This window comes from Sturnus vulgaris, chromosome 4 (genome assembly GCF_052056855.1).
Source record: "Sturnus vulgaris isolate bStuVul1 chromosome 4, bStuVul1.hap1, whole genome shotgun sequence".
Lineage (NCBI taxonomy): Eukaryota > Metazoa > Chordata > Aves > Passeriformes > Sturnidae > Sturnus > Sturnus vulgaris.
Window position 1 is genome coordinate 72,443,824 of NC_142246.1, and position 25,781 is coordinate 72,469,604.

The following is a 25,781-nucleotide window of genomic DNA, read 5'->3' on the forward strand; positions in this document are numbered from 1 at the left end:
TTTGAACAGAGAGTAATTAAAGATATGTGGGAGGGTTGTGTCCTTTATGCACAACAATACGTCCTTTATGTTTATATTCACCAAGTATGTGCATGGCACTTCTTAAAGTCCCAAAAATCTCAAGAGAAAAACTATTAATATATAGAAAATATGAATGCAGTAACTCCTTTCTGAATTCCATTTCTCTTACTGTGGCACAATTGTGAGTAGCTCAGCTGGTATTAGTTAAGTTACTCTATAAACCAAACACAGGGTAAAAATCAGGCCTGTTCAGGTTGAGTGGATGTAGTTCTTTAACACAATTTTATTTCTGAGCTGAATTTAATGTTTTACTTGATGTCAAAAATACGTAGTTCTTTTCTGATGCAGTGAAAATCAAACCAATCCCCAGCTATATAAATTTATGATCAATAAATATGTCCTCAGGGATGTATTAACTATAGCTATGCAAATAAATAAATAAATAAATATTTTTATATAAATATAAAGCTCTAGTTTATGTGAGACTTGATGCATTAGAGAATCTCACTTCCTTTAATTATTTTTATTGCTTAGATGAGCTGATCACTTCAACAATTTTAAATCTCGTCCATTGTGTTGAGTTAATTAAAATTGCAATTTCCGTGATGAATAAGGTGAACCATAAGCCTTGAGAGAATTAAAATAAAACATCAAGAAACCAAATAAACCAGTGATACAACATGATTTCATATTTAATGTAAGAGCCAATTTAATGAGTATTATAAAATAACAGATTGAATGTTTAAAGTCAGACGTGGCTACAGCAACTAACTGACTAGTGAAGTGCAACAACAGAATACAGAAGCTGGTTTTGCAGTTGCTATTTGTGAAATTAAATGTACTGGAACGAGACTGCACCAGGCAAGAGCACACAGGGGGGCATAGTGGGGTTGATTGCAGCTGGGTTTTCTGCAGGCTTTCTCCTTCTCAGCAGTTTCTGCTACTGCTGTGCATCTGATTCCTTTTAGTTGGTGAAGTTCTTGTGAATGCATGTTGATGTTTAAGAGGAAAAGCGTGAAAGTTTTCACTTCTGTTGTTGTAAGGATTTGGTGTGGCAGGGTTTTCTGTAGAGCTGCTGGTGGCCCTGAAGTGAGTAGAGTATCAAAACCCCCCAGTGGTTAGAAGACTGTAAGTTCTGTAGTCATGTAGCTAATCAATGTGTCAGTGATTTTCAGCATGAGCCATATGAAGCATCAGATAATGTGGTCTGAGTGTGCCAGCAAAGTAGGGGGAAGGCAGCTTTATTCCATGTTACAGCTTTTGTCTCTTTTGTTTGCAGCACAATCCTTTTATTCTGCTAAAAATGGCATTGCATCTTTAAGTTTCGCTCTTCTGGGTTACTGTGGAGCATAAAAATGTCTTTGAGTGCAGACAATGACACCGCTCTTTGCCATGCTACATTAATTCTTTTTCCTTTTAATGGAGCACAAGGTTATTTTAGCTCAAGTGAAGCATTGCTGGCTCTAATATTCCTGATAACTGTAGCAGTATCCATAATAGACCAAGAAAATGAGGTTTCACTAAGGTTTGCCAACAGTTTTGTAATTTTTTGCCTCAGAAAGTACATGCCTAATTTGCACCAAAATAGGTAATGATTCAGTATAAATCAAGTGTGAACCAGATCTTGAAGCATTTTTCCATCCCTGCTTAAGCTTCTGTTTGACTGTTTCCTCAAATGCATGAATGTTCTTTTCATAATGTGTCCAGATTCTCTTAAACATTTTTTCCCTCTAGTCCACTCCACTTTTGCAGCCAGTTATTTTAAATGTAAAATAGAGTAATCCACAGGAACGGGAAGTGGAATTCAGACACCTCTCTTGAGGATCCTGCTATGGGGGGTGAGGACTCAGGTGGCTGCCACACTTCCCACTTGTGTTTTCATCTCTTGTTCTGCTTTACTTTCTATGTGTTTCCTGGAGTGAAGGGGTTCATAATTTGGCTGCACTGCTGACTTCAAGAGCCATGGAAATAAGCTCGACTGAAATGAATTGCTCTCTCTCTGCACACACAAGATGGATCTTTGAGAACTTACATTTTTTTTGTTGTTTGAAAGCTTTGTTTGTTATGAATCTGCAACCACGTGTTATGCATAGGGATAGACATCATGACTCCCAGCTAAACCACAAATATGTAATTTTCCTCTGGACTCTTTCCTCCAAAAACAGAGATCTCTACTACTTCAGCTAAACTAAGCTTTTTCTTTCAGTAAATCTAGCATAGACATTTTTAGAGCATTTTTAGGGGATATTGTAAGTTCTGTTCCATTTGCTTTTACACAAGATGTTGCTGATGGTCTAATAGGTGAATTCTGCACTGCTTCTTGGATTGATACCCAAATATTGGGAACCTTTACTTGATCTGAGGGTGAGGAAAAAACAACCCCCAACTGAAAACAGGTTGCAGTATATTGGGTGATGTGGATGGGTATCACTGGATGGCATTAGAGCAGCTCCTGCTGGGGTGGTAAAACTGTTGTCATGTGTTTTCTGTGGTAATCCTGCCCCAGCCTTGACATTTGTGACTCTGGGCTGAACCCACTCTGTGGGACACTTCTGTTTTGGTCTGTTCCTAGTCCCTAGAGAAAATAAGGAATTCTCATTCAGGCAGCATTTCTTTCCCAGGCAGCTTAAATCTTCCCATTTGGATTGTTTGGCATCCTAACCCATGGTGGGTGAGCTGTCACCCAGTATGTCACCCTGTCACCTTGCTTCTGGAAAAGGTGCCTCCAAGGAGGAAGCGTTGGGCAGTCTGTGCCACCTGAGAGCTGCATCCCATCTTCCCCCTCTCCCCCACTTCCCTGTGGCAAGCAGAAAAGGATCTGTTCAGACATGGGGGCAGAGAGAAGGAGCAGAATGGGAAACGCTGGGCACGTGAGCAGAAAGAGGCAAAAGGAAGTTCTCCTGACTTAGGACTGTGGGTCATAAATCAAGAGTGGTGCTTTGGGAGCTCACTGTGCAGCTTTGGAATGCCTTTGCTCCTTTTCCAGAGGCGATACCAAGCCAGGAAACTCATTAAGAGACACAGTCTGTGGGGCTACTCCCATCTGCACAGACCTCTTGCTTTACTTACATACCCAGCCCTCTGCAAAAAAGTACTGTGGATCATGGAATCGTGTGGGTTTGAAGGGATCTCTGGAAGTTATCCAGTCCCAACTCCCTGCTCAAACCATGTCCAGTAAATTTAGGTAAAATCAGAGCCCATCCTGCTGAGTTTGAAGACTATGCAGAGAAAGAGATTGCCCAGCCACTCCAGACACCAGTGCAGTGTTTGATCACCTTCCTATCCACATAAATAAATAAATAAATAAATAAATAAATGCATCTCTGTGCCTAGCTGGGATTTTCCAGACTCCAGCATGTGTCTGTGGTCTCTTGTCTTGGCACTTGCACCTTGTGGAAGAATTATTTCTGTCTTTCCTGCTACCTCATCATCAAACCAGGTACTGGAAGGAAAAGGGGATATTCCCCAATACAACTGCATCCCTGTTAGGATGTTTTTGTTCTTTTCTTAAAAAGGCATTTGCTTTCATTTTTAAATATTGTGACATAAATTCCTAAAGTGTAATTTCACTAAAAACTCTAAACAGCAACAGACTCTTTGGAATACAGAATTTCCTTGCTTCCAAGGTGTGAATTTGGAAGTGCATTTTATAGGCTGAACTTGTCTGTTCCATGTTACATGTAGAAATCCCTTTTCTGCTTGTTTTGCATTTTATATGCATCTTCTGCATCTTTATTAATGGAATGCCCATTCAGCAAGAGATTTTATAATATCTTAGATATATATTGGAAACAGGGCATGGAAAATCAGGAGTCAGCCTGCTCGCTTGGCCCAGCGTGTCCACAGACCTGCTGCCATGTCACCCTTGCCTGTCCCTGTGCATGTCAGGGGTGTGAGAAGTTGGTGCCAGCCTAGCTCATCTTCCCCTAGTGCCCGAGGACGAGGGGACAGCACCAATGTGTTCCAGGCAGACAGACATCCCCCTGACCACCCCTGGCTTGTAGCAAGTGTTTCGAGTGTCCTTTAGAATTTTCCTCCCTCCTTCAAACTTTTGCTTTTAGGAGGTCACCGATTCCCTTTCATCTTGATTGTGTTGCTCTGCTGTTGGGAATATCTGTCAAAGCCATGACATTACAAAGGATGCAAGCTGGTCTGCTCCTCGGCTTTCTGCTGCATCCTGGCATGGAGTGAATGCTCTCACTCTGTGATTAACACCAACCTCCATCACTGGCAGTGGATAAATAGCTTGTAATTGCTTAGTTCAGGCTGGACTTTTTCAGATTTCAGCACTGGAGACTTTCCTACTCCTACAAAACTGCTGATCCAGGCATTTTTTTCAGTTGAGAGAGGTTTAATGATACCTCCCTCCTCCTAGTCACCTTCCAAATTTGGAACTTCTTTTTATAGTGGCTTCACCAGAGTGTTAGTATTCTCATGGACTGCCCATGGGAATGTGCTTCTAATTTTAGTTTGTCCTCTACATGTCTGTCTTCTTTAAATGCATCCAGCTTCTCATTCCAGCCACACTGGGCCAAGCATGACACTCTGCTCCTGATACTTGTTCATTGAAGATGTTCTGGTATTGCATTGTAATCAAATCCACAGCTCCTGCCCTTGTGCTGCACAGCAGTGAGTAGCACTCGTGTCTTGGCGATTGTGCCATCCAAGTAGTGCTGTTTAATTAACAGATTTGGTGTGCACTTATTTACTAGGTGACTTTGAGAGTTATTTATGGTATTTCAGCAAGTTATACTTGGTCTGATGTTGATGGTGCTAATGCTGGGATTGTGTTGAATTTGACTGTGCAGTCTTGCTGGGAAGGACTTGATGGATGATGTAAAACCATAATTGCAGCTGACTGGCTAGCAGCTATCTTCTGTAGCATATATGTATTTTGGGAGTTACTGGATGTGCTAAATGAGAGGAATATTTAGAAAGAGATTTCAGCTGCAGCTAGTAGTCTGAAAACAGACTGGCTTCAGCTCTCTCCTGCAGCATTTCCATCCAAGTTTATGTGGGCTGTCACTGAACTAATTGCAATCTTACAAATGGTCCCACAGGACAGGACAAGCTCTCTAATTGTCATTTATTGTGAGACTGTGATTAAAAGACAATGGCAGTTTCTCATCATAAGCCTCAAGTTTGTCATCTATTAAGTCAATATGCATTCCCTTCTTTTTGTAAAACAAACACTTCGAATCACTTGGGAGTCTCATTCACTTGTGAACCTGCACCTTAGGGAAATGACAGAAATTTATAGTCCTCAGCTGTTGTAGCATCACTTATTGTGATAGTTAATTCATAGAGGGGGAAGGCACATTCACTGGGAAAATAATACAGATGGTTTTGAGCCCAGCCCAGTGGCTAGAGATGGAGTGGGATCATTATGGGAACACTGTCTCGGCAGAGTACTTTGACTCACTCAGTCTTATGCTCTGTTAACTTACTGAGACCTCCTACTGCTTAAATGTTGGCTTGGGTAATTGTGGAGACATTTGGTTCTCCAGGTTACAGCAAGGTTTTGTTTACTGTGTTGGATGGATGTCGGCAGCACCACACAGATGGAAACAGGAGACCAATTACCTAACCTGGCTTGTTTCTTCTTTGACACTTTTCACACAGTGCTTTTTCACATTTGCTGGATAAGAAACAGACTCAGTCCCTAAATTTCCTCTGTTGCTACCATAAAGAAATGAAGAAGGGTTAAACTGCAGTGGTATGGATGGACATGGTCTCTGGGATGCTCCTATTGCTCCCATTCAGAATATTCAGGATTCATGGCTGTGAAAGAGGGCACCAAGGACAAAGATGTCACTATAGTCATGCTTTAGGCCTGTTGCATCCATTTCAGGTCTTTTTCCTCAAAGCTGGTAACATGAAATTTGGGGACCTGGTCCCATGAAGTTGGCTTTAGCCTTCTTCACTTGCACATATATAAAAAACCCCATCAGATAAAGAAAGGGAGAAGGTGAATTTATAGTGGTACTGTATAACATGAGACAGTATAAGTTAATTCCACTAAATACAGAATTTTCCATGAAGTGGACTTCATTGTCCTGGAACTAATTTTTTGCTGGAGCAGGTCCATGGCCTACCATCACTTCAGAATAAACCATTTTCTGATTTTCAAGGGCTACTGTGCATTAGAATAATATAGAGCATAATCAAGAAATGTTTTAGAGAGGATGTAGACTTGGTCTGCTTTGAGAGAAGACCTGATATCTTAGCACTTCTTTGGGTTTTAAATTAGGTTTTTAATTTGGAAAAATACTCAGCATTTAAATGCCATATTGTGATGCTTAGTATTGCCATCACAGGTGCCTGGAGTCTGTCTTAGTCCTTGGAGTGGAGGATAAATGATTTGGTTGTCCTGTTAACAAACTAAATAAACGGTCATTAAAGGTGGTACCTACTGTGATTAAGTGAATTGGTGTTTGTGCTTCATTGAGTTATGTCTGGGTCTTCAGAAAATGAGCTCAGATCTGTCTGATGTTTATAACCACATCACTGGAGGGGTGTGACTACATTTATACTGTCATTTATGGGGTTTTGACTTCTTATAAAAAAGGTGCTGCAATGCCTCATCCTCACTGCAAATCTGAATATTCAGAGATCCCACCGATTCCGTTTGATGTAACACTTCCAGCACGGAGGTAGTTAATGTTACACTTAGCATATAGGAAGCAGAACTTAGGTCTGTCTGCATATAAAAGCTCGCCCAACTTAATCAAAAGCTAATTTATTTTTAACCTGAGGTAGCTATTTCTTTGACCACCTACTGCTCTGTAAACTGGTTACTTGTTTCAGTTTAAATTAGTTGATGCTTTGTTTTAAGCTGAATTAAGAGAGCATAAACTTTGGTTTTATGCCAACATAATAGCATAAACTAGAATATTTTTCTCTTGTAGACAAAGGTCTTAACAAGTAGTATTTGTAATGCTCACTCCACAGTCTACAAGAAATAAGAGCAAATAAAGTTCCTTTGTATATTCTTTTGTCGTCTTCCCACAGGGAGGATTGGCAAGAATTCCTAGAGAGAACTTTAATTGAAAATGAACTTTCCATTTTAAATGTTATTTACTCCAGCGTGAGGTAAAATGAACTCTGTAACTTTAAAGTTATTTATTGTTTACGAGGTCTTGCATATAGTTTTTGTGAAAAACCAAAGCACAGTAGCAGCTTTTTCAGAACATGGTAGTAATGATCAGCAGTAATGATAATTTTGACATGTAGGTATGTGTATGCTGAAAAACTACATTCAGCCTATTTTATGGAGATCTAACATATTATTAAAGGTAGAGCCTACAAGATAGGGTTTTTCCCTCTGGTTCACATTGCACAGTTGGCACTGGGAGTTGGATGAGGCAATTCCAGTGCACTTGTGTTTCCTGTCCCTCATCACAGCAATGTTTTAGCAGTGAAATTTGCCGGTTTGGTTTTCTCTCCAGATGCATGTTCTTGTTTGGAAACTATTATAGGAAATGGAAAGTTTAGCCTCATGGAAATATGGTTTGGGTTCTTTGTTGTAGCTGAAATTAAATGTGATGGGATTCCTTGATCACGAGTGTCAGGGATTTGTTTCTGCAGGCACAATTCATCTCGCTTATTTACTTTACAGTGCTGCTTTGCAGAGCGGTTCTGTGTCTGGGATGAATAATGTGATAAAATCACATCTCTGGGTGCATGATTATTACTTACCTGGAAGCTGCTGTGGCAGATTCTTTACAGGCTCATTGATCTGCAGGTCCTTGTGAGCTGTTTGAGCAGAAATCAGGGCACAGACACTTCGGTGGAGACAGTGGGTCACACTGGAATTGTGTGCGTGTTCTTCCCAACAGATGCAGTCCATATGGAAAGGACTTCTGCAAATGTTTACAAGTGTTTATTTGTAGGAGTGTATTTGTTACAGCTTTTTGTTCTGGTCAGGTTCTTAGACTGGTTAAGTGCCTCGGAACAGCCAAGTGGAATTTTGTCTGTGGCCATTTGCATCACAGCTGGAGGAAAGGAAATCCTTAATAATTAAGGGCTGTATTCCATTAAAGAGCAAATGGCCAGTTTGCTCTGTGGCATTACATGATCATTTAGTAAATCCCTCATGAAGGTAGTTTGTTAAAAACATCTTCTTTAACATAATTTATTGATCATATTCCATCAAAGTGACCAGGACACTCTTCCAAATAGGACCTAGAAGCATCTTCTGTTTCAATTATTTTCTCCATAATATATCTGCTTTACAGCAGAAGATTCCTGTTTAGTCACAAATTTGAAAGTACTTCCTTTAACAAAATGAATATATTTTAAGTCAGTACTGGGCTTGGATTTATTTTATTATTTTCATTTTTTGCCTGAAAATTATCTTTTAGCGTTATTAGTAAAATGAAAAAATTCTGTGTGTCTTGGGGGGAAGAAGTGAGCAGGAATGTCATATTTCCACTGGCCTTTGAAAAGAGAGGGGACAAAATGTTTGTTGATGGTTCGCTGATTAAATGAGGATAAATTTGCATGCCATTTCTGTCAGGAAGAGGGGAATTTACAGGACATTTAATGCAGCCATCAGACTTGAGAGCTGGCTCTCCAGCCCTGCTGCATTGCCATCGTGAAGTAGGTGTAATATAATGATACAAGGATACCTGCGGGAGAAGGGCAGAATGCTTTAGGTGCCTGTTTTAGAAGCCCTTGTTCACCTAAAGCAGTGAGACACCAGAAAGCAATGACTATGTATACAAGTACTACGTTTTCAGTATTCCTTTGGTCAGGGTTGGGATTAATTACAAGTATTTTTTGTTAGGATATTTATCTAGCAGTGGTCACTGGATTCGAATTGCATAAAAGAATTGTATTATTCCTCAGTTATTTAAAAAATCAGTATCTGACTTAAAACATCAATAAAGCTATTTTTTAATATTTCCTTGTTTCTTTACACAGTTCTTCTAATCAACTTTCAAATTAAATTTACTAGGTTACCTTGAATCCACAGTTAGGACCTTTTGGTTTTACTTGGTGGTCTTTACTCTGATAAAGTAGTGCTTTTAAAACTAAAAATCAAAAATGCCAAGATTGTAAAGTTTTAGGAAATTTAGATGTGGTTATTGCTGCTACTGACTTAAAGATTTAGCCTAGGTTTTCTGAAGATGCCTGAAATACAGTGGCAATTGCTTTGCAAGCATTGTCCAAGGCTGCTTGGGGCACACCTGGCTCCTGTGTGAGTGGTTTCTTTTCTGTGGTTCCTCTTGAGTCATGCCACAGGATTGCAATTTTCTGCTTTCCTTTTTGTTTAAAATATTTAAAGTAGACTGACTGTGTTTTCATAAGCTGATGCTTTTAAATACCTTGGGGCTTGGCCCTCATGAAAGGGGGAAGCATTTAAAAAATAAGCACACATGCTTCTCTGAGTGGTCATTATATAAATTGTTTATGTGTCTGTCTTTAATGTATTTTGAGAGGAGAGCCAGAAAGGGAGGCTGTGTTACCCAAAGATTGCAACTCCCCAATAGCCAATTTTGTCTATGTATAGGCCCTACATATTATTTATATAAATTTGTTCCCAGGTTTTTTTAGCACTGTAAATATTAGAAGGTATAAAGTCTAATTTTGCTAATTGGGCAATTGCATTCCCTCCATTAAAGTACAGTGTGGTTTCCTGAAACTCTTAATCTTAATGGATGTAACATCTCTGTGTTACAGCTTGTCCTTTTTATTAGTTAACACTCCATGAAATTCTTGTGTCTTTATTCCTCTTCTTACATGTTCTGATGAATGCAAAAATAGTTGAAAAATGTTAGTGCTTAAAGCATCAACACTGGCAGCTGAGACATCAGTTTGCTCATAGCAAAAATTTGTGTCAGACTTGCTTTTAATCCATGCAGTTATCCTCATAAGGATTAATCTGATGACATTTGTAAGGCTTTTTGTTGCTTTGTAAAAAATCTTGTTCAACTTAGAAAAGCAGGCCTTCAGTTGCAAAGAGGAGTTGGCTCACGCTGAAACACAAGATTTCCAGTATATGACACAGTTGTATATTAAATGAAGACATGAAGGTGCAGGTGTACATTTTAGTCTCCTGTTCTTTTGTGCAACAACTCCATACAATTTTGCTGTTTTCGTACATGAATAATTAAAGGTGTGTAGCTCCAGCTGTTCCTTTAAACTTCCAGAGAACTGCTCTGGGCACGTGTGCACGCAGAAATGCACACACACCTGTGTTATGGTGCACTGAAAAGCAATTAAAGCCTGTGGGACAAAGAGATAAGCATCAGTTATCTCAACTGCTCTCCCTGGGGACTACCAACTCAGAATTAGATGTTGTGGAATACCTCTCGGGTTTGTGTTCTTTTTCTAATTAGTTAATTTTATCTGGGGAATTTTAAAGACTGTCAGTTTTCACTTAGCAGGAATGAAGCAAGAGTCTCTCCATGACAAAAGAGCTGGTAATTCGAGGCCATCTACTTTGCCATCAGTATCTGGAGTTACTTAGTCTCTATGCAAAATGTGATCCTTTTTCTACTTTGACAAGTAATTTTTCACTTTCTCTGTAGCAAGAATCTTTTGCCAGCGTTAACACTTTGGCAAAGTGACTTCTCCACATGCATGCAGTAGGCTGGCATTTAATCAGAATACAGTTGTTTATTGTGAGGCCCTTGATAAGAGTGGGTTTTGCTCACAAATGAATATTTTTGGAATATATGACATTTTGTTCATAGTACTCAACACTTGCAATGTCTTGGGGGAAAAGGCAGTACTTCCAAATATTAAATTCTCTAGTTATTTTTCCCACCATTTCTTACGATGCCAGTTTTTGAGAGGCAGATGAATAGGAATTTTTTTCTCAAGTTTTTGCCCCTAAATAATTGCGAATTTACACTGTAATAAAAAAATCACATTTTGAAGGAATTTGGGAGTTAACACCTGTTAATGGTGTACACAGCACTGCTGACTTCCATAAAGTAATTTAATGACTTAAGTATTGCATTTTACTGCTGGTGTGTTTGACAGCATGGGGGAGGATTATTTTCTTAAATATGCAAAGCATTACTCTGTGTTTAGTGTTTTTCAGAAAGCAGCTGCCCTGGAGCATTGCTACTGTACTAATCTTACCAGATTAGCTTCTAAATATTTCAGACTCTGAGGGAACAGCTCTTATTAATATTTACCAAATTCTCTTTACTGTACCTGATGAGCTTTATTATAGAGGGCCCCAGGCTTCCATGGTCTCAGCAGAGCAGTGTTGTGAGAGGAAATGTCAATGTAAGGAGCAGTAAGGACAGCACAGACTCCATTTTCGTGCTGAGTTCCCTGCCTGGGAGCTATAGCTGTGACCCTTCTGCACGAATGATTTAAGGAGTTTGGTGGTTCCACAGAGATTATTTATACCATTTATACCAGGCATTCAAAAGAGGATGTGGGGACACAAGGGAGCACCGAGGTGCCAAGAATGAGGCTGCAGTGAAGATGTTCTGTTTGAAGGGAGCAGATCAGTGCTAACAGTAGCACTCCTGAGCACTGGGTCACAAACTTCTGCATGCTCAGTTCTGCTTCCTCATGCAGGATTATTGTGTTTACTTTGGGATCCCAGCACATTTCCCTTGGGATCCAGATTAAAAGCTGTAGGATGAATGCTGAATTTGGTCTTAGTTCTTGGTACTGCTGTAAAGGCTCCTGCACTGGTGTCCACGAGAGTTTCTGGTAAAGTTCGAGCAGTAACTTTATTTTCCGTCCCTCGTCACTTTGCTTTATGCAGTAGAACAGCAAAGGTGGCAAAGGGTGACTTTGCAGGAAAATGAGTTCTGACAGTGCTAAGTCACAGCGGATCTTCCACTTCTCAGCCAAGCAATTCTGCTGAGCTCAAGGATTTCTGTGTCAGAGACAGGACAGCAGCAAATGCTTATAGACAGGTATTTGAAATAGAAAACCGAGTGGTTCAAATATGAGTAAAAACATACCTGGTTATGGCTTTTCAATGACTGAGGGTTTTTTTCAATTTTTATTTTGCCTTTTCATTTTATTAAGTGCAACAATTTATCCCATATCTACTGGCAGGCAGGTACCAATTCATAGAACACCCAAAGCTGAATTAAGTTATTCCATGAAGTTCCTCCTATTAAGTAATTAAGTTCATTTTTTAAAGGATATGGGGGTTTTGGTTTGGGGTTTGTTTGTTTCAATAAGTGGTCTATGTAAGGTGTGCATAAATATTGTAATATGCATTCAGAAGGGAACATGGAGAGAAATTATCCTTTTCCTTTTTTCATCATTGCAGGAAAGCAGAAACTTGAAGAAGTAATTTGCATATTTCAGCAAATATGATATAAGCTTTTGTGACTTTCAAACCCATTTTAAACCTCTACTGCTGATTAATGTGCCCTGTAACTTCCTAGTGGTGCACTAATTTGAGACATCAAACTTTACAGAGTTAGAGGATCGGTTCCTCTGGGGGTCCACAGATCTTAATCTTTAGTACCAAAGGGAAAATTAATGTCTTTACCATTGACTGTGTTAATCCCTTTCCATGCTCTGTTCATAAACACAGTGAATGGGATTGCATAGAGAGAGTTTTCCCCAAGGACCGTCACTCTGGTGGTTTGGCACCTCGGTGCACATCTGTGCAGCTGCTGTGCTGACTGTGCAACATAAGTCTGGTGTAAAGTTCAGTCTTGTCCAATAATTTATCTTTTTAACATGAACTAATTCAGATACCAGATTTAGCAAAATAATCACATGAGCAGTTTCACACAAATATTTTAGGCAATAGGTTTACATGTGGTTAAATAACTCTGTCATCGAGAATTTCTGTGTACTGTTTGACTTGATTCCTTGCCTGGAAAATTTTGATTTTCAGTGGAAGTATATGGAATACCATTATTTTGATTTTTTTTTTTTCTTTAAAGGTAGAAATTCGAAAAGGAGATCATAAATTTATTGGCCATTATATCAAGCTGTTTTCTATGGGATAGGCACAAAATAGTGCAGTTCAGCACAGAAAGTCACATAAAGGAGATCATTTCACTTTTCAGTCAGATTGGAGCTGGCCCACACTAATAGCTAAATGGAAGCTAATCAAGCTAATAGGAGTTCTCCCTAAAATTATTGTTAGGGTATTTCGAGTGTGATGATTGGAAAGTATTTCAGTGAAAATCAGTGCTGAAGCCAAAGCAGGGCTATTCCTAACGTTTTGTGGGTTTCCAGTATTTCTCCAAAAGGAAGGGCTCTAAGCTCCCTGGGTTCCTGTCAGATATTCCAAGGACTTTGCTTAGGAGCAACAACTTTGTCTGAGGTTGTGAAGCACCTTCTCTGGAGCCCAGTGGAGGACAGTGACCACAGGGCCATAGCAGGCAGGAGGAAAAGGAGTTACCCCGGTTTCCTTTCTGCCCTCTCATGTGTTTGTTGATAACAGCCTTGATGAAATATCTGCAATTAATAATGATTTGATCTAACTGAAATCCTTTCAGAAAAGATAATTGGAACTGTTACTACTGATGAATGTTTTGTGACTCTGGAGAAATAGGAATTGCAGTGTGAGCTTCTGATGGGAGTTATTATATTGGATGAATAATCTCTGTAATTGCTGCCTTTTGATTTGGTGTGCCTGAATCCTGCCTGATAGGTGTATGTGACGAACTGTATCTGTCTGCAGTGACTGCACAAATTCTTCTTGTAGTGCATGCCCTCTTAAACTTAGTGAGTATCTTCTCAAATTTTCATCCTGGCATCCCTTGTCTTTCCCATGGCAGGCTGAGTGCAGGCAGAATGTGTGGGCCGTGCTGGATTAGCCTCGGTGCCACCGTGCACCCTTTGCTCTGCACTCAGCCTCTCCTCTGCCCTCACTTATTTGGCATTTTCACTTCACAGACATAACCCTGCACCTGGATTGACCAAAGGTGTCGACATAAGCTCTTGCCAAAAGGCAGCTCTCATCTTCTCTGGCTACCTCAGCCTGTTTTCCTTTTCAGGAAAAATCAGGGGCATATGATCCTGATTCAGAGAAGGATTTGTTCCGTCTTGCTTCTGTGATTCAGGCATTTGAGAGGAAAGGAAAAGAAAGCATGTGATCCTTGAAGAAGATATCCTTGAAGATGTGTCAGACATTTGGCTAGCAAGGAATTAGGCTCCCCAGGCTGAGCAAAACCTTGTCCATCATCTCAAATAACCACCTCTTTGTAGTCCAAAGGGATAGATCCATAGTTCTGCAGGCACTTGGAACCAAGTCCTGTTCTAGAGAAGGAAGTGACAAAGTGAGAGCACCTCCTGCTTCAGGCAGACACCACAGCTCGAGGAGCCCATTCCCATGGTGCCATCCTGGCCTGCTTGGTAACAGGGATATGACAGAGGTTAATGTTGCTCTGAATTGAAAAACCAGGCTTTGAGTTCTTACTAGTCTATTTCATGAACACGACTTTTCTATCAAAAGCTATCATTTGCTATGTATTAAAGCTTAAAGAGTTGTAAACTTTTTTGTAAATGTATATGCAAAGCAGACCAGCTGAGCTCCAAATTTTACAGGTTTAGGGCTGTGTAGCATCTGTGACATACCCAAAGGTCTGCACTAAATCCCATTTCATGAGCAGTATCTTTGATGCTGCTGTACAAAGCCATGTGTCCAACAGCCAGATGTTTTAGGGGTCTCTGTCCCCAGCTAGAAATGTGAGGATGTTCTTCTAAGATGGTGTGTGGTGTCTCATCCCACATTTGGTTTGCTTTAAAGATGAGGCGTTTGGGAATATTGAAAGCTCAGCTCAATGCAAGCACACACAGAAAGCTGATTTGGGGATGCTTGGGGGTTTTTTGGGAGGTTGGAGGGTGGTGTTGGCTGTCCCTTCATAAAAACATGGAGTAATCTGAAATACAGAACCAGCCAAAACCACAAACTCTGATTTAGACCTACTTGGCTCTTCTGAATCATCACGAGCTCTGCACACTGAGTCAGCCAAGAGCTGGTTTTCTCTTCTTCTTGTGTAAACACAAGATGTTTCTCTGGGCTAAATATTATTAAGTTTAAAAGTCATGTTTATTTGTCATGTATAAAAAATGATTAATACAGAAAGTTACCATCTGGGAAGATCTGAAAATTCTTTTCTTTTACACTGTCTTCCTCAGCTCAGCTTTGAACACTGATCACTTTTAGGGTACCCTAATTTTTTCATTTGATTCTATAAGTGTTAATTATTTGGATCAAACTACTGACGAAGCTTCCTGTATTACCTTTGGAAATTGCAATTTCATTTTAAATAATTAAGGAAAACCACAGGACTTAATTCATAGTTGTACCGCAATGTGGTGTGAATTCTTAAAATTCAAAGGGAAGATTGTGCAACTGACTAGCACATTTTTAAGGAAAGCTTCAGATCTGGACACAGAGAGGGGTATGGAAACATGGCATGGGGGCTTCATTAGGATGCTCTGTGCTGGCCAGGAGATTTCTCTTTATGATTGTTCACAGTATGTGTGAGAACTTGTTAACAAGCCCTGGAAGGTTGTTACGCTGCTGAAATTTGTGACTAATTTTGGGGGGATTTTCCTCATCTTGCTTTTTTTACAACGTCTAACGTGTAATACTGCTGAGAAAAAGGTTGTATGACATTAAGAAAGTAAGAGTAACAGAAAAGGCAACTCTGTGAGGGTAGGAAATTTAAAACAAAGCTCCAAATCCCACAGCTGAGACACACAGATGCAATAGCAGCTCTGCAGTAGAATGATAACCCCCTTTCTCCCCCAAACCAACAAAAGCCATCAAAGACATGGAAAAGGTGACTGGTGTTTATCTTTTCTTCCCCCTCTCCATAGTGCGGCTCCATGACAGCATATCAGAAGAAGGATTCCATTACTTAGTCTTTGACTTGTAAGTATTTGTTTTGCATTTATTTAGCATGTTGGGGATGTGCTGTTCAGACTTGGAGATGCAAGTGCAAGCTCATGAGCCAAATGCATGGTTCTGGTGCGATGAGCTGGACTAATAGATGGAAGCAGCTGGAAGGACAGGAACATATTTGGTCATTTGCATGTGCAAGAACTCATTTGTAAGTGTCACTGTAAGGATTCCATATTAAAAACTAGTAAAATCCACTGATGAAGTGGATTTTAATATAAGGTATAGGTATGTGAGTAAAGGTTGTGTGATACCTGCCAAGATAAAGCAAAGATAGAAAAAAGTATTTGCTGCAACCCAGGTGTCTAAAGGAAAAATAATAAAAAAAAATGTGGAACACTAATTTCTCTACAGACAATCTCCACTGCTGGATTTAAAAGGTAAGCCTAAGTTTAGAGAGGAAATATTCCTTTACTATTTAATTCCTGATTGATATCTTACTGCTTTATAGTGTTCCATTTTGACACCACTCAGAATGTAAAGTGCCCATCATATAGAAAGGAAGTTTCCTACTGATATTCCTATTTTGCTTAAGGAATTGAAGTCCTGTGAATTGTTCATGTAGCGACTGGGCTTGTATGGAGCTTGTTTTTTTCCAGATAAGGCTGTTCAGTGGAAGCAGGGATGGTGACAGCATGAACTGTGTGTCTCAGGCTCTTAACTTGAAAAGAGAAACTGATTTCCTCATTCTTCCCTGGGATGGGCAAACTTTTCCACTCACTTGAAAAGTTTCTGCTTATGGTTTTGGATATGGACAAACCTGAATGATAGGAATTGCATTGCAAAACTGACTTGCTTAAATAAAATTATCTCTTTAAACTGTAAATTTTTCCAGGGCAGTTTATGGTTTAACAGACAACACACCCACCCACCTACCCAAACAGCTTTCTTAGGCCCCCCGTGGTTTTGCTGGTTAGAATGAGAATACATTATTTTCCCCAGAAATGGTAAATATCTCATTTCTAAGCATACAAACAGAAGTATTTGCATTCAGCATGGCTAAGTTAGAACCTGAATCTTCCCACACAAAAGAAATCATGTGTTTTCGTGTTACATTCTGGTTTACTTTCTGACTTAAAGTTTTTTTAAAGAAATCTGTTAAGTCTTCTTCAGCACTAGATTTCAGACTAGAAATACACACATATTAAATAGTCTGTCTGCAGTGAAGGCATTCAGGATTCAGGACTCAAGTCCTAACTGTGCTCAGCAGAAGTTTGTATGTGATTTGTGTCTGTCCCAGGTAAGTGCTGTGACTGTTGGCTTGGAAATGGCTCCAGGGCACAGCACACATATTTGTTCTCCGACATGCACTGGGGTTTGTTTTGCTCTTTTTTTTCCTTAAGGGCTACAAAGGAAATCTTTCTATGTGGAATTGGAAAAAGCTTCTTATTTCAGAACATTTCTAAGAAGTGCATACAGAATTCTTAGTTTAAGAAGTGCATACAGAATTCTTAGTTCTAGGGACAATATCCCTTTTAAAAACCAGTGCCTATTTATTGTCTTTGTTGTGCTGCTGAACTGTGAGAAACTGTGACATACTCTAATTGCAATTAGTCCATGTCTGCCTTAAATTTAATGTATAATGCCAGACTTATCTCAGGGGGTTATGACTGTGATGTGAACTAGAACATTTGAACGACTTCAAAGTTGTAGATAACAGTATCTAGATCTCAATAGTAAGGGAGCAAATAGAAGCCTATGTTCTCCAATAAAATATTAATGCCTAACACAAAGATACTCCCTTGGCAGAAAACTAGATTCCACAGGAAGTATTGTGCCTTGGCTGGAACTTCCTCCATTCCCTGTCAGTCTCATTCAGGACAAACAGAAGAACAGCCTCAAACATATGCATAAAGCTTTTATGTTTTGACCACGGGGTTCAAGGGTTTTATAAAAATTATTTATTTTGCAAAAAAGAAAATTTCTGAACGGCAGAGGCAGTGACTTTGTTGACTGATCTTTGTTTTTGGAGAAGCAACAGGTCGCATTCTTGAGGAACTTTTGCCTAATTACTGAGAATGCTTGTTCACTGTTAATTTTTCACATTCAGATTAAGAAATCATTGCTTTCATGCTAATATTATTTATTAGTGAAGCTTCACCTTTTACGAACATGTGGTTACTACCCTGTTGACAAGTACATAAAAGAGCCAACGTGATAAAAAGGCACCATATGCACTTCTTGAACACACAGGCCAAGAACCTGCTTTTCTTTATTTAGTTTGTATTCAGCAGGAGCCTGACTGTGGTGTAACACTGTCACTCCACCCACACATGCCGTCATGTCATTTTCTTAATGATTTCTTTCAGACTGTGTGGGATTTGGTACGACTGTTTCCTCAGAAATTTCTTTCAGACTTCATCCCACGTAAGAAAGTGAAGGGGAAGACTGCCCTTTCTGGGGATAGGGAAAAACAACCATTGCTTTCTATTTTGAATTTCTAATAATCTCTTTGGATTGAATGCCACAGAGATGTCTGCAGCCTGTTGCTTCACGTGTATACCTCAGGCTGTGCTTTTTTCTGTAGAAAGAAACAGTACTAAGTTTAAGTACTGTGTTACAGACATGCATTTGGGTCAGCAGTTCTGGTGTCAAATGGGAAGGTGGGAGTCTCTGGAAATCCATGTGGACAATAGGTATTGAACAATGAACTTCATGAATTTAATAATGGACTTCAAGAAGTTTTTGCTCCCCTTCCCTATTGGTTAAGGCAGCTGCAGTCAGGATTTGCATCTGTTGGACCATTTCAGTTGCTAAGCACGAATGAGACTGTCTTCAGTGTTAATGATGTTAGATGAGTTCAAATCCAATCAATTCTGTCAGTATTAATTGCTGTATCTGAATGGAAACAGCTGTAGCACTTGAAGACTCTCTTGTGCAAGTCAATGAGATTCTCTATTTTCAGTATCTCTGTTTTAATGCACTTGATGAGATGCAACAATTAGTACATTAAGAATCCTGGCCTTGATTTTGGTTTCTAAGTGCAGGGACCATATTGTATAAAATAAACAGAAAATACAAAAAAGTTGCCTGATTTGCAAAACTGTGTTTGCCTCAGGTAAATGCCTGGGCCTCTATTTCAGAAGTAGAAAGGCCACAGATACACGTAATGATTCCATGGCCACTGTAAGCTGCTTCCTTCCAACTCCATTATGAAGACAATTGAAGAAATAGATATGAGCTAGGAGGAAACCACACCAGTGTGATCATCATCAGAGGCTGGTTTAGCTGTCTGTGCTAATTTGTATGTTTCTTTTAATTATTCTGCTATATTTGCAAACATAAACCAGCAGTTTTTCTCAAAATGGTGCAGAGGGCCTTGGTGTTTCTACATGCTGCTTGGACCTCTTCTGTGTAAATAAACCTATGTACTTTCTTTGTTGCCACTTCAGTATGTTCTTCTGAAAAATCACGGAAGGAACCATAGCAATTTTTACAAACCAGTAGCTTTTAGGCTGTGCCTTGAAAGCTACTGGAGCTGATGTAATGAATGGCCTGTTGTGAAATGTGACTTCCCAGGATCCAGATACACTGAGATCCATTCCCATTTGCATCCTGTGGGGAGATTGGCACCTGCTCACGTGGCTTTTTGGTGAAGGACCAAAGTCATTTGTCAGTGGCTTCCTGGAGCCTGCAGGCTGTCCTACGCTGTGATGCCTGTGACCTTTATTGCTGCGGGGGCACCTTGCTCAGGGACACTGAGTGAGCCAAGGCCATGAGCACGGCTGTCGTGGTTTGTGCAGAGGCTCAGGACGTGCAGGAGGTTCTGTTCTCTCTTCGTGCCCTGCACTGCCCTGCCTTCCTTCATCATTGTGGCCACTTAGCTCTTCTGGGAGAGCTGTTCCTAAGGTATCCTTTGGAGTGACAGAGCATGGGAATTGCTGACTGCTTATTTGGTTGTCGCTGAAATTCACCTGCTTTTCCTCCTTTAATCTTTTCATTGTTTAACAATGCTTGTGAATACCAAGCACATGTTTAGTGTCAGCAAGTAAGATTTCATATCCCCTTCCTCCCTCCATGCTGGAGAAGAACAAACATGAATTTGGTATTCTCTTCCACTGAAAGGCGTTTTGATGACTAAAGCTTCTTGTTTTCTTTCTTTGGCTTGGATCAAAAATAAGTGTTTTAGGAAAGAGTAAGATCAAAGGATGGTTGTTTGTTTTTTTTTTCATTCATCACAAAGTGAGAATTATTGCTCTTTACCAGAACTGTGGCAGACAAATATGTATGCAAAAAAGAGTTATGAAAGACTGTCAAAATATGCATCAATCAAACATTTTGTGCTACAGCAACCAAAGCCAGTCTCTGGAAGGTAGAAGATAAAAAGAGAATGCAAATTAGGTAACAAGCTATTTTACCTCCTCTAGATTTTACTGCAGACTTTTGTACAAAATAGCATTCTGTTACCTGAAAGTCTCTATGTTGAGAGTCAGTAAGGCATAAACTCAGAAAAAAGATGGTGTAACCCAAATATAAATGAAATCATGAAAATCAAGTTCTTGAACTGGCCTTCTCCAAGAAAAGAGAAGGGCATTTCTGTCATCATTTAATGTGACTGAAAACTGGGTTCCTCAACAAAGCGTTAGTACAGCAGTTTGCAAGTGAATGATACAGTTCTGAGCATTCCAAGTATTCTCACCTTTAATTTTTTAATCCTAATAAACTGAATTGTATTCAATAGTAATTGTGTTCACTGTATAGATTTTTAAGCATCTCAATCTTTAAGTATTTTGTTGTGCACTCAAGCTTTTACGTTTGGGAATTTACTGGGAATATAATGTGCTAATATTCGCATTCGTAACCAGTAATGAAATACAAACATTGATCTCTCGTCTAGGAATTCTTTATGTAAGCACCTGTACATGTGACAAATTGCATTTAGCTATGCCAGTCTGTCAGCCTGTACCATGGGAGAAATGTTACAGGAAGGGTCTTCCTGTGCTGAGTCCCCTCTTGTGACACAGGCAGACAAGTTTTATGAAATTATTGAAAAGCTCATTAATCTTCAACTTACAATGATTGCTAGATAACTTCTCCTGATTTTAACCTTATATCTTCTCATAGGTTTCATATGCTATGTATTACTGTACCAATATTATCCCTTACAACTCCCCTCTAGAGAGATCCAGGCTTATGCTCGTCTTCAGTATTTATTGTCATCCCTCTTAACCTTTGTTTTGCCCAGCTAAAATGTGTTTGCTTCTCCGAGGAGATCTGATGAGTGAGTGAGTGACTGGGTAGCCTGGTTGCAATTTTTTGTTCATGCTGCGCTTCCAGTTCCCTTTTCGGAGTTTGAGTGACCGGAACTGGTACAATATGAGGAAGGATTTTACTGCTGCACTTGAGGACATTGCTGTCACCCTATTTCACATGCAATCCAAGATTGTGGCATCATCCTGGTCAGGGCTCATTCTGGACTGTGATCTTTGTGATATAAAAACACCATTTTATTTTTTTTAACCACTTTCTACTGTTAAACCACTGGTTGTACAATGAGCTCCTGAGTATGCAATAATGCACAGCCACTTCTGTTACTGGCCCCAGGATCATACAGTTCTTCTCTTGTACTTCACTTATTTTCTGTGTCGCTTTGACTAAGTATTTCTACTTCCTCCACAAAGATAAGTGAAAATTTTCTAGGGAAGATCTGCTGTTAAACAGATTAAGGTACCCTGCTTCTACTGATACTTCCCTTCCGACTCAGCAGTGCTCTTTCTATCCACAGCACAAAAAGCCAGCCCTTCTGGTAACTGGGCACACCTCTGTTGTGATTTGATCTACACTGAAAGAAGCTTTCCCTTTTTTAGCATTGTTGTATTTTAGCATTTCTTACCTTTGCCTGATACTACAGTATTCAAATTATCCTGAGCTGTACTGAACTTCAGCCATGATTTTCCTAGCTGGTCAGTTCCCTTTATCCTCGTAGTTTTTCTCTTTCCTTTTGACACCCATAACTGTTGTCTGGCATCTTGCCCAATACGCTGCTGCCCTTGGCTTTTATTTTCTATTTATGATTGCATTTCCATCACATCCATTTTATTCATGTCATGATTTGGATGGTCAAATCTTCCACTTTAGCTCCTGCACCTTGCTGCAAAACCTCTTGCATTTCTGTACAAATATTTCACTTAGTCCTCTCTGACTTCTCCCTGTCATGTTAATTCAAGTGCACATTTTCACTTCTGAAATCTCCTTTTCTCCATCTTGCTTTTTGTAACAGAGTCACTGGAGGTGAATTGTTTGAAGATATAGTTGCAAGAGAGTATTATAGTGAAGCAGATGCCAGGTAAGTCATTTGTTTTTCTAATATTGCCTTTGATAACTCTAGGATAGTTACTTAAATATATCCTGGTGTTTGGCATCAGTTTCCCAGCACAGTCTGTGAGACTCTAGGATTTCTCCAAGAGTTCTCTTAGACTTGGAAGGGCAGAGTTGGGCAGTTTGCATTCACGACTGTGTGGTGGAGAACTCATGGGAAGTCTTGGTGTCTGCTGATCTGAAAAAGCTGAAGCTGAATCTCAATTAGTTGAAATTTTACCCACTGTTTCCTCTGCGAACTGGACATAATAGTTCAAGTATCTCCTCCATGGATTCTTATGTTTGCTGATCAAAGTTTGAAGCATAAGTTGTTCTTAAAAGAATTTTGTATTAAATATGATTTTTTGTTCTCGGTCCAGAAGTGCTAATTTCCTTTCCCAATTAGAAAATTTTAGTTGTGTTTCATCCATAAGCCATTACACTGCGTGTCTCATAGTCTGAGCTCAAATATGAAATCTCTGGCAATTTTGTGCAAGTGCTTGTTGAAAAACTTGAATAATAAGTTGACAATTATCATAATTAGCATGCATCAAGTATCAGGCCATTTATCTCATGTTTGTCCTCATATAATAGTAAATCTTAAATATTGTCATAAAACTAAAAATCCTAAACGTTGTGGTCAATTGCTTTCAAGAAAATATGTTCTACCACCACTCTCTTCACAGAAGTTGATCTCGAAGTAAATTTAAAGAATCCTTATGTTTCTGTGTGTTTACAAACACACCCCCCAATAATGTATATTTAGTACATGCAATTTTGTAGATCACTGGGAGATGACTGGAAAGAGTTAAGTATTCCTGACTAGAGTAGTAGGATAATAATGAACAGACAAGAAGTTACTCTGAATATTAGGAAGCTTTCACTTCCAGATCTTACTGCATCTGCAGGAATGCTAGAAAGATCAACACTTTAGGCATTTAAATAAAGAACAACACATAGCAAAACACCCTGTAGAAGAGGAAACAGCAGTAGGGTTTAGGTGGGATGGAAGAAGAGATGTTTAAAAAATTTTCAAATTATTTTTTCCTGCTGTGATTGAAACAAATTTCTAATACTGATGCCAAAGGCCAGTATATGGTGTCCTTGTGTGTTTTTAAGGTAGTTGGGAATGAAAATGAAAAATTGAAATGATGATTTTTTCTGTTCTAGAATTACATTATTTTGGAAGGAGCTGTGCATATCTATGTGTATATATATATAGACTATATATATACACTTTATAATTTCAGTAAAAATTTGACCAAATAAATGAAATATCTAGTTATGATGCATCTGTGTTTTGTATATTTTATATATATTTATATATATGTATATATATATATAAAATGCACCTAGTGTGTGTATGTGTGTATCCCTCTAGCAATAGTTGCTGTTCTCTGTGGATGCCTCTCCCAGGACTGTCACACTGGTCTGCTCCTGCAAGCCCTTGCTCATGCCAGTAGTCTGTACTCAGACAAACAGTGCAGTGAGTTGTGAACTACTTGCCTAAGAAAGGGTTTTCAGGCTTGGGCTCCAGTTACTGATTATGACCATTCCTTCTGAATTCCATGGTCAAAAGGTTTTGGATGAGCAGCATCTTGACTACTGTGCTTTACTTACGACTCACTTGTGCCACAACCATGTCTTTAAAACAAAATTCCGAGCTCTTGTAGTGCCAAAAAAATTCTGAAAGAGTTCAAGTGCGCCAAAATATTAATATTTTAGTTGTGCTTTTTGTCATTATAGACTGGCCAAAACTTGCAAACTTGGGTATGGAAAAATAGGTGCTAGTTCAGTTACTGAAAGCACCAAACTAAAGCATTAGTCTAATTTTTTTTGTGTGGATTTTCACTCCCCAAGTGAAAACTAGAGCTGGACACTATTTTAAATGAAAATGCATGCCACCTTTTTGAATGACTTGGCTTTATTCTACTAATCGTTTTAAAGAAACCATTCCATTCAAAATGAAAAATGTTTTGCTTTTCCTTAGCTTTTGACTTTTTTTGTTTCATTTGTTTTCTCTATATCATCTCATTTCTGACCGTTTTCTTGTTTCAGCCCTTGTTGTAATGTTAACTTTACCACAAAAAATTAAGAAAACCAAAACATTCCACTAATTGTTTTACCACCTCCACTTTATTTTTTCTGTGGCAGTTTCTGGAAACTAGAAAAAGCTTCCATACTGCTGAATGAAAATACAGTCTGATGATTCTGTCTCATAGGTGTCATATGTTCCATGTTAAATGTCTTTTTTGGTTTGGTTTTGGTTTTTCGTTTTTTGGATGTGTTGGAGCTGGAAATATCTCTATATTCCACAATATTGTTGTTCCAGTTCAAACTACAATCAAGACTTGTCGAGAGGTGTAAAATTGTTTTTGTTCTTTACCTTTTTCTTTTTAAGTTTGATTTTATTTTGTATTTAATGTGATTATGTGCCTTTAAAATGTTCTCCCTTCCATTCTGCCCTTGTATCTTTGCAGTCATTGTATACAGCAGATTCTAGAAAGTGTTAATCATTGTCATCTAAATGGCATAGTTCACAGAGACCTGAAGGTCAGTATCTGGTGCCCATCAATTGGATATAAGAATTTTGGGGTTTTCTTTCCGCTGGGTAGGGGCAGAGGGTGGGATGTCTGCGATGTTCCCTTGCCTATCCTATTCACCCTCTGAACACCCGGTCCAACCAACACTGCATGACGCCTTTTTCCAGTTTGCAAGTCTACAGGCCTAATATACATCATGGCAAAAGGGGGAGCGGCTGCCCAAACGCTGTCTCTGGCCAAGGCGCTGGGTTTTGCCCGCGCTGTGGCGGGTGCCGCCGCCGGGCTGTGATGTATGTCAGCTTGCAGATGTGACCGCCACGGCTGTGCTGAGGCCCGGGGGGCAGCGGCAGAACGAGCGGCCTCACGCTGCTGCGCTCGGAGCTGACGAGCCCTCAGGCAAGTGCCGCTAATTACCGGCTGAATTAGGCGGCTGGGAACTAATTATTGACCTGGAGCACCTGGCTTGGAGGGGGCTTGGGGACCTCCGTGGTCCCTGCCATTTCTAACAATTTCTACAATTCCTTAATGCCTCTGCGAAGGCTCTGATTAAGGCTCTGAGGTGGAGAAAGCACAGAGCATGCCAAATATTTAATACGGCCTTGAATTAGTGGCAAAATTCCTTCCTTTAAAAAATTATCGTGAAAAAAGACATTGGTGTTAATTGTCAAGCCAAGGCAAGGCAGCCGCCCCGCCGTCTGTCTGTGAGGGCAGCCCCGCGCCGCGGGCGCCGCCCCGCGGTGCCTGAGGCCGTCGTGCTCCGAGCGGGGCGGCGCGGGGCAGGGCAGGGCAGGCCGGGGCGGGAGCGCAGCCACTCCCGGCCTCGCCCTCGGCCGCCGCCCCGCCGCCTGGTGCTGGAACTAACGGGCGCCCATGGTGTTTGCATGCAGTCATTGCATTCAGCAGATCCTGGAGGCCGTGCTGCACTGCCATCAGATGGGCGTGGTCCATCGCGACCTCAAGGTGAGTGCTGCTGCCCCGCCGCCCTCCCGGAGCAGCATCCCTGCCCCACAGGGCCGCCAGCAGCCAAAATGTAAATGCTTCTCTCTTTTTGTTTTTCCCTT

General features: G+C 40.0%; 1 protein-coding gene across 32 annotated transcripts in view; it reads left to right on the plus strand.

The window, feature by feature from the left end:
- The window catches only part of CAMK2D (calcium/calmodulin dependent protein kinase II delta), a 117,683-nt gene that overhangs the window by 50,689 nt on the left and 41,213 nt on the right, over window positions 1–25,781 (plus strand). For 16 of the 32 annotated variants that reach the window (XM_014887927.2, XM_088164248.1, XM_088164252.1 and 13 more), the window contains exons 5-7: window positions 15,799–15,853; window positions 22,101–22,166; window positions 25,608–25,680. In XM_014887927.2, the coding sequence (XP_014743413.1) occupies window positions 15,799–15,853; window positions 22,101–22,166; window positions 25,608–25,680 (194 nt within the window). Of the gene's footprint in view, window positions 1–15,798; window positions 15,854–22,100; window positions 22,167–24,657; window positions 24,731–25,607; window positions 25,681–25,781 lie in introns of all 32 variants that reach the window. The other 16 variants (XM_088164246.1, XM_088164249.1, XM_088164254.1 and 13 more) reach the window with 1 other exon arrangement.